At 45.2% G+C, this 14,123-nt stretch overlaps 1 protein-coding gene and 1 pseudogene across 5 annotated transcripts; both read left to right on the top strand.

Moving 5' to 3' along the window:
- The first annotated feature begins 542 nt into the window (after positions 1-542).
- Positions 543-6,243, top strand: LDAF1 (lipid droplet assembly factor 1). 5 transcript variants are annotated; one of them, XM_068908924.1, is made up of 5 exons: positions 543-669; positions 2,118-2,259; positions 3,147-3,315; positions 4,145-4,283; positions 5,341-6,243. In XM_068908924.1, exons 2-5 carry the CDS (start codon positions 2,188-2,190, stop codon positions 5,432-5,434), a joined length of 474 nt encoding a protein of 157 aa, XP_068765025.1. In that variant the 5' UTR covers positions 543-669; positions 2,118-2,187; the 3' UTR covers positions 5,435-6,243. The 5 variants fall into 5 exon arrangements, with proteins under 5 accessions (XP_068765025.1, XP_068765028.1, XP_068765026.1 ...); XM_068908927.1 differs by having other exon boundaries at positions 545-669; positions 2,110-2,259; XM_068908925.1 differs by having other exon boundaries at positions 549-669; positions 2,122-2,259.
- A 1,633-nt stretch (positions 6,244-7,876) lies between these two features.
- On the top strand, positions 7,877-10,288 carry LOC104149748 (melanin-concentrating hormone receptor 1-like; annotated as a pseudogene).
- Positions 10,289-14,123: the final 3,835 nt, after the last annotated feature.

Raw genomic sequence — 14,123 nt, 5'->3', positions numbered from 1 at the left:
GGGGCCCTCCTGCAGCGAGCCGCCCGCTCCGGCCCAGCGGGGCCCTTTCTGCTCCCCGCGCGAGCGCCGCTCTTGCTGAAAACCCAGCAGGTTTTGAGAAACCCATCACTCTTCGCGGGGAGCAGCTCCCCAAGGAGGTCAGCCAGCCGGCGGCAGCCCAAGCACCGGGGAGGCAGCGGGGCAGGCGGGAAGAGGCCAGCGAGGCCGAGCGGGCGGCAGCCCTTCCTGCCCGGCTCTAGCTTGGCGTGCTCGGATTCAATACACGCGTTTCAGGCGTTTCTGGCACATTCCGCCGTTAACTCCCGGGCGAGCGGTCGCCGCGCGGCAGCTCGTCGCGCCCCGAAAGAGCCGGCGCCGCTCCGGCAGCCCAGCTGCCCCCAGCACCCCACAGCCGCCCCGGCTCGCAGCCCTCGCCGCACCCTCGCAAAGCCCACGCCGCTAACGGCGGGCCCCAAGGCCCTCAGCGGGCGGCGGGCAGGCTGCGGAGGGCGCGCCGAGCCCGGCGGGCGTCCCCGGCCCGCGGCCGCCTCTCACAACCCGCGCGGGGAGGAGACAGCGGCGGGAGGGCGGCGGCAGCACCGCTTCCCCCAGGCCCGGGCCGCGCCGGGCGTCGCATCCGGCGGGCGAGAGGGGGCGGCAGCTCGGCGGGCATGTGCGGAGCCGCCGCAGGTGAGAGGGGCGGCCCCGGCTGGGCCGCGGGGCGGGTGGGCGGGCGGCGGCGCCGCCCCGCTGCGGCCGGGCGCTGCGGGGGAGGCGGCAGCTCGGCCCCGGCGGCGCCCCGCGGAGGGGCCGCTCCGCTCCGCCCGGCTCGGGGCAGGCCGCGCAGCTCGCCGCGGCCTCCTCCCCTCTCCCCTCCTCCGGGCCGGGCGGGGAGGCTGGGGCCGCCGCTCGCCTCCCAGTGAGGGGCCGCGGCGGCCGTTAGCGGCCGGCGTGTCGGCGACGGGGGGGGTCGTGGGCCTCGGCTGGAGCTCGGGGAGGGCTCTGCGGGGCGGGGGGGGGGGGCGGTTTCGTGGGCCCCTGGCCCCGGCTGGAGCTCGGGGGGGCTCTGCGGGGCTGGGGGGGGGTCGTGGGCCCCTGGTCCTGGCTGGAGCTAGGGGGGGACTCTGCGGGGCTGGGGGGGGGTCGTGGGCCCCTGGTCCTGGCTGGAGCTAGGGGGGGACTCTGCGGGGCTGGGGGGGGGTCGTGGGCCCCTGGTCCTGGCTGGAGCTCGGGGTGGGGGGGCTCTGCGGGGTGGGGGGGGAGTCGTGGGCCCCTAGCCCCGGCTGGAGCTCGGGGCGGTGATGGGGGGGGGGGTCGTGGGCCCCTGGCCCCGGCTGGAGCTCGGGGGGGGGCTCTGCGGGGCCCAGGATAAACATTTAGGTCTCCTCATCAGTTCGGGTCCGCCTGGGTCACGTAAGAAAATGTGGCCGGTGGTTTCGTGTGACGGAAGGACCCAGGAATCCCTTCGCCGAGTTTTGTGTTTCTGCTGGTGGGGGGAAAACAAAAGGGAAAGAAAAGTATAAAAATACTCTATGAAAAAAGGGAGGGGCTGAATATAGAGGATGAATATAAAATGGTAATATTGACACAGTAAGTGTTTATATTTACAAGCATTCCTGTAGCAACAGTAGATTCAGTTTTCAGAGGAAGAAGATCTTTGCGCTGATGTCTTTAAACTTTCACAACTGAATATGTTCAGAGGTTTTTTTAAAGTACTTGGCCTTTTACTGAGTGTTGAAGCTGTAGAGTGTCTGGTTTCAACTCTTGTTACGCTACTCACAAAACACTAATGTAAGCGTTACAGTGATAAATTGGCTAAACAAATGGTTAGAACTGACTTTTTTACAGGTAATTTACTGGTAACGCTGCCCTCACCGTTAAATATGGGGTTACTGTTATAAGGGCAGAAGGTGAGAGTTCCCTTGTATCCTGATACTTGTTTTGGCTTGGGAGAGGCTTTAGAAGAGCTTTCAGAGACAGAACCCCTGCATTAAATTTAATCCTGCAAAGTAACGTTTTAAACTGTATAGATCTCACTGACGTGAAATCTACATTCTCTGTTTTTATAAAGGAGAAATATTTGATTTTTCGCAAAACATTTGCATGAGCCTGTTACTAACTTTACCTTAGTTCTTAAGGAAGGTTGGATGGCCGAGTGAGAGCTCGTTGTTGTCGGGAAGACTGACGATCGTCACTGAGGATTCCAGCATGCCCACAGAAATGCAGGAGCTGCAGAAGCAATGGCACTCCATGGTACAGTCCATCCACAGCAACTCAAATGTGGGTTCTGGATTGTATTCTACATAACCTGTTTATAAAGATACTCCTTTTACACTTCTTGGAATATCATATCCTGATTTATTTAAATGCAATTTTAAAAACTGTAATTTTTTTTGAGAAAATTAGCACTCCCTTTTTTAAACAAAGGCTGAGGAGCCTATGGGAATGGCTGTCCTCCCACATCTTCAGCAACCAAAAGGGAGGCCTGTTTTGCATTACTGTGTTTACTGGTAAAACCATTTTACTTAGCGAAATGCTTTTCCTACTATAAAAATAACTAAAACTGCTATACCTGTTTTTAAGGGAAATCCAATATCTAGGTATGTCTGCCTCTGTAAAAAGGATTTTCTCATCTGCTTGTTACGTTATAAGTAAATTCTTACCACTTTCTGTGGTACAGACATGACTGTAGTGTCCTTATGCTCAGTAGAGGAGCAGGTTGCAGATACTAGTGAGACATGAAAACAAGGAAGTGCATCATCTTTTTTTGAATATTAACAGTATTCTTATTTTTAAACACTTAAAACTCTCTAGATCAAAAAACAGTTATTGAAACCTCACTGAAATATGTGTGGTTAAAGGATGACCTTGTATGTGTGCATTGGTGTTTTGGGGGGGGGGGTTAATTTTTGCAAGACTGGGACTGGGAAGTTGATGAGAAACATGAATGTTGTGGGTAGGATTATATTTGCTATACGGTTACCTACACTTGCAATAAATCCTCGTGCTTGGGAAATTTAGCGCCAATGGTTACTCCCTTTAATTCAAACTCCATACTTAGGAAAAGAATGGTGCCCATAGTTTTCAAAAACGTAGCTGTGACTTTTTAAATTGATCTATGACAAGAGGTGAAAGCAAAATCTGAAATAGTTTTCTTTCATCCGCAGGTTGTTGCCTTTATGAACTCTCGTTTTGGCCAATACTTAGATGACCATCCTTTTGTTGCCTTATCACTCCTGATGTTTGTTGCGGTGTCTGCTATTCCTGTTGCATTTTTTCTGATTTTTGTTGTTGCAACAGCCATAATGGCCTGTATTGGCGTGTTAATTATGGAAGGTATTGTATGCATGCATGCATGCGTTATTTCTTTCTGTTTTAGGACATGGCATCCTTTCCTTTTTCTCTTCTACCTTCTGGAATTCTCAGTGAAAACAATTTAGGATTTCTAAGTGTAGTCCTCAGCTTTCAGCAATAGCCAGAGTCTTAACACAAGAACAGTAATCTAATTAACTGGAGCCTATTCAGGGGAAATCTGCTTACTCTTTTTAATGACAGCCACCTGGATGTAGCTAAACCAGTTATTTTGGCTATGCACAGCTTTCATTTGTGGCCTACAAAGTCTTTTATGGGAGAAATTTTTGCAGGTTCCTTTCATTTTGTATTGTAACATATGTCAGGGATTAAAACTTTCTGAAGTATGATTGCTTCCAGATATTCTGTATACCTCTGGCTAAGTCTGGCTCTGACCATTTCTTTGCCCCTTCGCCTTGAAGGGCTACTTGGGGGAGAAGTAGGACAGACTTCTAGCCTGGCATAGGTTAGTAACGAGGGGCACAGTGTTTTCCCTGACAGCTGTATATATAGGCACTCCAGTCCTTTGGTATTGTTACATGCAGAGTTTGAGAAAATGAGTTGGTCTAGTTCAGACAGATCTTCCTTCCTCATCACATAAATAGTAAACATGTTACAAGAAGTATTTCTCCTTTAGAGCACTGTCTGGGGATTTCCTACAGACTGAGGCCCTTGCTTATTACACAGATCAACTAGCTGATTGCAGTAGACAAATTTCCCTAATGGTTGAATTTGGGATTGTCGTAGAAATTATATTCTTCTAATTGACACGTATGTAAACTGTTCAAAGAACAAACTGAATCTCTTTTATTAGGTGTTGTAATATCGATAGGTGGCATAGCCCTCCTTTGTGTGCTGTGTGGCCTGGGTGTGCTCTCACTGGGAGTTTCTGGAGTACTGAGTGTTTGTTACGTCATTCTTTCAACTCTGGTCAACTACTGGTATGCTCAAAAGTAAGTAATAACATCTTAATCTATTCTCTGATTTCAAACTGTAACTGTACTATTGCAGTGATCACTCTGCTTACTAGTAACAGCTACTTTTGCAAGGTTTAATAAATCTTTCTTGAATGCTAGAGCATCTTTGGCTACCCTGATGACTTAATAAACAGCATATAAATGACTAGTCAGCAATATATATTTTAATGATTATTACATGCCCTCTTTGGCCAAAATTACAGATTTTTGTAAAACGAGTCCATACAAAACCTAAGATTAATACATTTTCCAGATATGTTTTTAGAAGATTTTCTTGCTTTGTTTGCACAAACTTGTTTTTATTAGCAAAACAGGCTGCTGCTCGCGTGCTGTCTGCCATTCATACCTCCCTGTGCTCCCAGAACTTTATGCTTGGAGGCCTCTTTCAGTCACCACGGCCTTAGTCAGGCTTTTGCCAAACATCTAGCTAAGGCACTAGCAGATTGTGCTGGAGTGCCACCTATCGCCCGCTTAAATTACTAGCAGGGAATTAAGAACGATAATCACTATTTAAGCATAGGGAAAAAGCAAAGAAACTCAATCCAACTGCTCCCTCTTAGTACTTCCTTTCTCAGTTTGCTCCTTCACAGCAGTACTTTTTGCACAGCTTTCAAGAGTACAGGAAACTTTCTGTAGAGTCCACGATGTCTTCAGGAAAACACGACAGTGCAAGGCCCGCTCTGTCCGCCTTCGTTCCAGGGCTCCCTGCTGCTTTTCCTGGGCATGCTGCCAGGTCCATATCATTGCCAAATGATTCCAGAAAAGACTTATTTCTTCCATATCATATCATGTAATAGGTAACCCAACCTACAAACCAATCATATTCACTTAAAACTTTGATGTTAGACAAACAACATTTGGTAGATCCTTCTGCATATGTTCCCATATCTTTGGAGAGAAGCTCTGGTAGACCAGCAGTTCCAGGAGTCCCACGCTTATATCTCATGTTGCTCAGCTTTCTTTGGGAAGGGTTAAAAGACAATCTTACAGAAGAACAGACTTTAAAAACCATTCTTTCCTCTCCTTTATACAGGGGTCAGATAAGGAAGCAGGAAGCTAATGGAACTTTGCTACAGAGGAGTCCTTCTGTTTTGGATCTCACTGCCAGTAATGGAAAGATTGAATAAATGGGATTCTCCCCATTTCCTTGATAGCTGCTTAACTGTACTATTCTGACCTTTACAGTATAGTAGTTTACCTGCTGAGCATTCAAACTCTGTGCACTGCTTATAGGAACTGAAAAAAATCAATACACTGCTTACATTGTTCCTGTAAAATTAATAGTAACAATAACCATTAAGCAGTGCATTGTGGTATCAAGTCTTACGTGCACGATGAAATGTTCCGCAGAATTTGGTAAAGAGATATACTAACAATAACTACTATTAAGTCAGTGACAGTTAGGTGAAAGAAGGGGTAGGCAAGTACTTGATTTCCCATTTACTACTTTATTTTTAGATGGAGCATCATTCGAGGCTTGTGTGCAGCAGGTGGTTATTTTGGTACATGGTAGATGTCAAAGCTCAGCAACACTGGAAAGGTTTTTTGAATGTTGAAAAAATACTTCTAAGCCTTAACAGTCTCTGTTAAAAAATTATGAGCATACCATGCTAATGCTTTATATTATAAGAAAAAGAAAATTGGGTTTTATTATGTGTAACTCATGGTGTAAGCTTTCACATACCTGTTGCATTATTCCAAAGGGATATTTTTCTTGTTTTCCTCATTGCCTCATCACAGCCACAGTGTGCAAATAGGTCTTGCATTTTTTTTTTTTTTAAGGTATTTAAAAAGCCTTTAAAATGCCTGTTGTGCTTCTCAGTTGTAATGTCTATGTATTTTGCTTAAACTTTTTTCATTTTTGCAACTGCTACACTGTTTTTAAGCATTAAGAAAGTATCTAACAATATTAGTTTAATAAAGTGTTGTTTGTTTAGCCAGGTTGTCTTGTTAGTGTTGTTCTATCTTAAAGTAAAAACAAGTTTTCCAGATCTACTTCCTTGAAGTTGGATTTTTATTCCTACTTGATGTTAAAGTACTGGCTGGCCAATATCTGCTGAGTCACAAAGCAGCCAGCTTGTATCATATGGGAATACTCTGCTTTCCATACCTGTAAAGTGAAAGCAGAATCTTCAGGACTAAATTACTGTAATAGGCCAGCTTTGCATGAACAAGCATGCTGTTCAACTCCAACGGGATATTGGCATCTTCTTGACAAGGAAAGACCTAGGCTCTATTTTCTGCAGACCTAGGTTATACAGCCCTTTTTTGATTCTGTAAAGGTAAGAATACTTCAGCCTAAAAACAAAACAAAAAAAAAAACTAGCTTTAAAGCTAGCCATATCAGTATATTTAACTTCATGCAGCATGTTTTTTACTCCTTGTAAAGCCACTCTAGCAGTCTTATATTTCAAAGCTTATCCAAGGGACAATGTGTTCCACATCATCTTGGTGGTCACGTTTTTCAGCTATGCTAAGCTGGCTCCTCCCTTGGACAGTGGGGTGAAATCACACTTAGCCATACTCTACATCCTGATCCCAGTTCATAAAAGGCTTTAGTATCTGCTGAATTCCAGTTAAGTGTAAAAGATTTGCAGAATAGAGATAAGAGGAGCTTCCTTTCATAGTTTACAAACTAGATGCAGTGTTTATTCTTAGAGGTTCCAAAGCTTTAACACAACCAGACCAGAAATATTTTCTCTAACTTAGAGCTGATGGCAACATACTATGAGGAGGGGGGGAGCGTACTTTCTCTACTTTGTACCAAAAGCTACTTTTGTGATTTTAAGTGACATGCAGCCTGGAGAAATCCAGCTAAAGATGAAACAGATTTCACATCAATGTGTGTGTATAACTTTTTACCTTGCCATTACTCCCCTTTTTAGACCAAATCTGCAGGTGCTGTCAATCATAGCAGATCTTTACTGGTTTATAGCAGCTGAGAATTAGGGGCAGGAAGGGAACAGAACGCTGCACTGAGCGACTGTGTGGCGCTGGCCACTGATAAGAACACACATCGCAGCTGTAAATAGCAAATTCCAACTTTATTTCCCAGTGCATCTGCTGGACTGCAAAAACCCCAAAAGACACTTATTTGCAGAGGAAGAGACTCCAGCTAGGTAGCATGCTGGGAGCTTGAACTGAAGTAGGCATTTTGCACAGGCTGCTAAATGGATTGTATTATTCCTTCTGCAAATACACTGATGCCTACTCTTAAGAGCTATGAAGAAACCAAATAAGAACTATTTTTAAGAGCTATAAATCATTATGGCTAGCAACAAAAAACAAAATAACATTTTGATTATAAATGCCTCTTGCCTTTCACTAGGCTGCTAGTCCCTGTCATTAGAAAAGTCATAGCTTGTATCTAATCTTATTTTCCAAATGCCTAGGCAGCAATACTTTCAATCTAGGAACTTACTGACTGCTAAGCACAGACTAACCATTATGAGGGAAGCAAAACAGAGATCAAGACGACCTAATTTTAGCAGAGTACATTCAATTAATGTTTCAAATTTTCTTTTGTCTTCCTTACACATAGAACTGCTGTAACTTCAAACAAACAAGCAATGTATTTTCAAGGTATGTCTCCTAGTCTCTGTCAGCCTTCCTAAATGAAGGCATAGCTCTATTACTACACTTGAGACACCTCCAAGTGAATTGAAATAGAAAAAAAACCTAGTAGGAGAGAAATAATGGTGCTGTATATCAGCTGTGCTGCCACTTACCAGGTATGGCCAGAAAATATCAGTTTTCCCAAGTACTTATTCATGCAGCTTGTACCTTTTCATTTTTGAGGCAGTCCTGCCTCACAGGCTTGAAAAGATTAACCTAAATCTTGCTGCAAACTTAAATGTTAGTTCTTTAGATTAATACAGTTCTCTGTGGAGTGACATTATACTGAGTTATTTATATTCAGCTACCCCCTAAAAGCAAAATGTGCTCTCTGTGCTGGCTAGCCTTCATCTTATTTAGTGAATTATTTACTTCCAGGCCACGTTTGCCTCTCCCAGGCACACGTTCATTGCTTGGAGTCATCAGCAGACCCTGATCACTGTGCCTTCAACACTCAACAAATGAAATCCTGCTCTCCCTGCAAGCATATTTCCAGCACTTTGCTGACAGGCAGAGTGCCTCGTTTCATCCCAATGTCAGTTTTGCAAGGCAGTGCAAGCCAGGGGAGCTGCTTTTTAACCCAGGGAACAGGCTCTGCTGAGCCTCAGAGCCGTCAGCTGTGAGCAGCTTCACTCATCTCCAAGGAATCAGCAACCTTTATTCTTCCACACAGACGACCAACATTGTCAAGCTGCTGATAGTGGCCAATTCTTACTGCAGGATGGATTTTTAAAATAAAGCCTACAGAGACCTTGAACAGCTGCAACCCCAACAGCTCCAAAGCTGTCAAAAACTTTTCTATGGTTTTAAGTGCAATAAAAAAGTGAAAACGTACATTCATATATAAGCTATGTTTGCAGGCACAGAGAAGAAAGTCACTTAGTTACAAAGGCTGAGGAAAGGCTGGATAGGGACATTAATATCCCATACAATTGAGCAACATATGTATCTGATACGTATGAAATGCACATATTTCTATACATATATATGTATACATTCAAAAGGGTGTGCATGCACAAATATGTAATGCTATACAGACTGGTTGGTGCTCTTCCATTCTAATCAATGGGTACATGTCCATACCTATGGAGGGGTGAGTGTGTGTATGCATGTTATAGAGAAGACCTAGAGGTACATTAGAGATACACCAGATCTCTGAAAGAACATAGAAATACCTCAGTTTTAATTAGTACACTTGTGAAAGCTGATAAGGAAGTGCTTTGTGTGTTGTTTTTTAGTCACAGTCACTCATTTTACATACACCTGACAAATCCATTATTGCTTGCTTTCAGAGCACTCTCACAAGAGACGAGAAAGCAGACTCTCCAGCAGGCATGTCCACACCAGTGGCCATGGCACACAGGTCTCACTTTTTCCTGCCTACACTTGTCTCCGCAGGTGACCCCAGCAGCTTGAACTATGCCAGTTGCATTGTGCCCACCCTGTTTGGCATCATCTGCTTGCTGGGCATTATTGGTAACAGCCTGGTTATCTGGACAGTCTTAAAGAAATCTGGCCCTAGCAGTAGTCTCCCAGATATCTTCATTATCAGCCTCTCCATGGTAGACTTGTTCTTCCTCCTGAGCATGCCCCTTCCTCATCCATCAGCTGCTGGGGAACAGAGCCTGGCACTTTAGGGAGACTATGCGCACCATCAGCGCCATGCAGGATGCCAAGAGCCAGTTCACCAGCACCTACCATCCCCAATGCCACGTCCATTGACTGGTACCTGGCCCCCGTGTACCTCCATTCACTTCAGGAAGCCCTCTGTAGCCATCTTCATCATTTGTGTGCCCTGGACCCTTTCCTTCCTTAGTATTACAGCTGTGTGGATGTATGCTCAGCTCATCCCTTTGCCTAGAGGGCTGCTAGGCTGTGGGATTTGTCTGCCAGAGCCCCCGGAGGGACATTTATTGGTACACTCTACTTCTTCCTAGTCTTTGCCACCTCTTTTGCACTTATCACCACAGCCTACAGGAGGATCCTGCTCAAGATGGCCAGATCTCCAGATGTGCTGACAAGCTGGAGACACACCAGGGCTCAAACTAAAACACTGACCCATACAGCAACTGCTATTTGGGCAGCCATCTTCATCTGCTAGGCACCTCTCCACATCCTACAGCTAGCCCAGCCTGCCATGACTCACCCCACCCTGCCTTTTTATTATGCCTACAACATGGCCATCAGCCTGGGCTACGCCTAAACCCCTTCATCTACATCTCACTGGGGCAAAGTTTCTGGAGGCAGCTTGCAGTCCCTGTTAGACCAGCAGCTGCAGGACAGGCTTCCTCAAATGGAGTAAAAACATTTAGGGGGACACAAGTCAGTCAGGACAACCACTGCTGCATTTAGTGTTTGTAGCATGACCTGCAGAAACAAGGGGATGCCCCAGCAGGGCCACAGAGTCTCTGCTGTGCGCAGTGATCCTATGTCCTGGTGCTAGGCACCTTTCCTTTCCCCACCAAAGGCACGGAGGCGGTGACAATCAGCTGAGCACCACACACCACATCTCCCAGGGGCTGGAGCTTCACCTTGCCTAGAGAAGGATTTCTTCTACAGCAGCATTTCAGAAAAAGTTTGGTTTGGCATTATGTCCCTATCTACATTCTCCTTGACAGATGTGAACAATATCCTCCCCAGCAGGTGGAAAAGCCTTCAAGCCCCATATTGAATGATCCACACACACAGATTTTTTTTGGTGTTAAACCCCTAGATAAGCAGTGACCTGTGGTCCAGGGCTGAGACACTGTCACTATTTGAAACTCAGGGAGTTCCACATCTGCTTCTTACTTTAGGCTAAAAAAGAAAAGAAGGAATTTAGACCATTCTGGATCTTCCCTTCCCCAAAACATGGCTTAGGAGCCTAACACATTTACAAACACTAATTAACGCAACAGTCACATTTTCATCTCATTACTTTTAACAGGCATCTTCACAAGATCTTTAACAGTGGGCAAGACAATCATTTCTTTAATTTTAAAGACAAAACTGCCCATTTTGTAGAAACAATAATTGTCAAAAAATCCATATATTTTTAAATACATTAAAATTAGCCAGACTGGTTTATTCATAGTCAGTCTGAGACAGTTCTGTACCATCTTGTTAGAAGAGAGCAGCAACCCAGGTGAAACAGTAGCTGTCTAAGTCACCAAGTTCCTTTGTAGTAGAAAGTAATGCCTGGATTTTATGTTAAAAATAAGTTCCCTACCATTAGCAGGGTATCACATGCATGTGCACATCACCAGGGTATCTCCTCAGCTACCAGTGAGCCTTTAGGAAATATGTATCTCAAAGCATATTCCCCAGGATTTTCAACATGATTGTGGGTGGCTCAATTTTCACATACCCATCTTCAGCAACCTTAAAGAATTTGGCAGTAGAAATCACTGAGCTGCCCTTCTCTGAGAAAGAAGATCAAACCTCCTCACTGAAGATAGCAACCAAAATCTCTGGGCTTTAGTTTTAAGACTACTATTCTAACTGTGTGGACCTACATCAGAGAAACATGATTAAAATAGACAAAAGCAAATATTCTTTGCTCTCCCTACCACTTCACATCAAAATATGCTCCTTAGTTTTAGCAGTGTTTGCCTTTTCATGGCAGATTAATTAACTTAAGACATAATATTTTATTTCAAGAGATAAAGCCCAGATCAATTTTTTAAATGACTGAGAATTCTTGATTAAACAAACTGCATCTAAGTTTCAATTTTAATACATTAAAAAGATAAGTTTCATCACTATCTTCACTTGATTCCAGATCCTATAAAGTAACAAAAAACACTGTAAAGAAATACCTGCAATTATTCATATACTTTGTGTAACCTGGAGGATCACTATTTCCAACCCTTTAGATGTCCAAAAACCTATTTCTTTTGCCACCTTAATGACATGTTAATTCAAACAGTTACTACAAAGCCACATCATCAGCAATCCCTGCAGCAAGGCTCTAATAGCTTCAGGAGGAACTTCCAGAGACACCCTTGCACCCGTCCCCAGAAACGGGGCTCTCAAGGCTTTGGATCAGGACCTACATGCAAGTAGAAGGCTGATGGGATCTAACCCTTTGCTAGGGGTTCCCTTTGTATAAGCAGCTACTGCTCAATAAATTCATCGGCTTCAGTGCCTCTGAGCTTATTCCAGCTCAGAGTCTGGCCACACACATGCCATTTCCTTCTGCATTTTAAATTGATTTTTTCATTTAATTCATTCTGTCATAGGCATTTATCAGAAACTGAAACTGTTAACAGGTACAAGTAGGACATAGATGAGTTCCCTCCCCTCCTGCTCCAACTTGTGTTTTTATCAGTGTCATTTCAAAGCTTCTCACTGTGCCTTTTTAATAAGGGCTGTCTTTGCTGATGTGCCATCACCATGTTAACACACTACCTGATAAGGACATGCCCAAGTGATAAAACTAGGTAAGTGCAGACCAGGTGTTTTTACTGGTGACAGTAAAGTCATCCCTCAAACAAGGGTGTACTTTAAATTATTCAACACTGTAGTAGAGCTAATACTGTTACACCTCCCCCCCCCTTTTTTTAATTGGGGTCCATCTGTTCTTAAAATCTACAAGAACAAAGATTGTGTGAGACAGCATGATGTGGCCCCATATACTTCAGGAGCTGAGGGAGACTTCAGCATGACTTCACAGATGAGTCAAGTCAGCTGGCTTGAATCAAACCAAGGTGGGCAGCTACCACAGTCCTGGTGTCCTCGTGTTCCCTCTCAACAGGGCACAACTGCAGTCACAGCCCTGCACCAGCACAGCTCCCATCCTTCGGGGGGAGCCAGGGAGACCACGCCAGGCCCTGCTTTCTCAGCCATCTCACCTTCCTGCAGAGCAAAGCAAGCCCAGCAGGAGCCTTTCCCACCCCAGCAGCAGCCATCCCCACGGGCTCCATGGCCACACGTGGGGCATGGGGACACAGCCCAGGCCTTCTGTAGTGGCACTGCCTCCCCACAAGCAGTCAGCAGCCCTGGTTTGAAAAGGAACAGGCTAGCTGTCCTGTGGCCCCAGTCCCTCCACCCTGGGGGGACCCAAACATCCCAAGCCTTTCCGAGGATACATGCAGCAGCCAACTTCACTATTTACTGAACCAGGTGCTTCAGCTCAAGCTATGGAGACTCATGCAGCTGCCAAGCAGCAGATGCCCCTTTCCAGCGCCCAGTGCTGCCTCCCATGTGCAGAGTCACTGACCCTTCCTTCCTTTTCCCCCTCCTCTTATTGCACTGTCATTCACTGCTTCACCTTCCTATATATGCCAGGAGGGCAGGACATCAGGCCTAAAGGTAACAAAGGAATCCTCCCTGCTTTTAAAATAAACTTAGGGACCTAGTTTAAATAAAACTACCTTGGTAGCACACTTAAGCAAGGGACTGAGCAGCACCAGCACTCATACAGGAAAAGAGAAGGTGCCGAGCACCAAGGGAGATCATTGAGGTAGGGGCAAAAAAAGGATTTTCCTTAAATTAAATAAGTTGCATGAAACTTCATTAAAATTCTGATTTCCCCTGCAATGTCAGGGGGGAAAAAAACCACAGCCATACTGCCTTGGGAGAACTAAAGTGAATCCTCCTGTGGGCTAGGGACAGATCTCTTCTGCACCCTATCTGCATTTTCAGGTGCTGTTATGAGACAGCAGAACTAAGATCCACAACATGCTTGACTCCTCAACATCCAACAATCCAACACCTGGGAGTGTTACACAGTCCCTCTTGCTCTGCTACCAGATACAGCATTGAGTTTCTGGTGTAACTGCTTTGAACACAATTCTAAACATTAGGAGGAGCAGAGCCTAAACCTAAGCACTTTGGGACTATTAGTATTTGGTTCAGTGCAGAACAGCAGCTGTTAATAAAAGTTCATATTCTTCACATGATTGCAGGAGTGGGAGTTTCCCCTGAAAAGTCAGTATTCCAGTATAAAACCAGAGCAAGAGAAACTACACCATGGAACTGTAGACAGTAATCACAGAAACTGATACTGGTGACAACAGAAGCAGCAGGAAAAGCAGTAGCAGATTAGCATTCAGCTTAACAGAACTGCCCAGGTTATCAAATCCTAGAGCAGCAGACATCAGTTGTGGTGGTGGTGTTACAGAGCATACAGAACCCACAGGTCAGATACCATCTACTGAGAGTAATGGGGTATGCCAGTCTCCAGATGGCCATGAGTTAATGGAAAAGCAGCATCAATAC

The sequence above is a fragment of the Struthio camelus genome, chromosome 15 (assembly GCF_040807025.1).
Source record: "Struthio camelus isolate bStrCam1 chromosome 15, bStrCam1.hap1, whole genome shotgun sequence".
Classification (NCBI taxonomy): Eukaryota; Metazoa; Chordata; class Aves; order Struthioniformes; family Struthionidae; genus Struthio; species Struthio camelus.
This window is presented reverse-complemented; position numbering and strand designations above follow the sequence as displayed.

What these genes read in the sequence shown, in the direction of transcription:
- LDAF1 (XM_068908924.1), top strand. Translation starts at nt 2,188, where the DNA reads ATGCCCACAGAAATGCAGGAGCTGCAGAAGCAATGGCACTCCATGGTA. An exon ending in TGGCGTGTTAATTATGGAAG is followed by an intron (nt 3,316 to 4,144) that starts GTATTGTATGCA and finishes CTCTTTTATTAG; the next exon opens with GTGTTGTAATATCGATAGGT. An exon ending in AACTACTGGTATGCTCAAAA is followed by an intron (nt 4,284 to 5,340) that starts GTAAGTAATAAC and finishes TCCTTTATACAG; the next exon opens with GGGTCAGATAAGGAAGCAGG.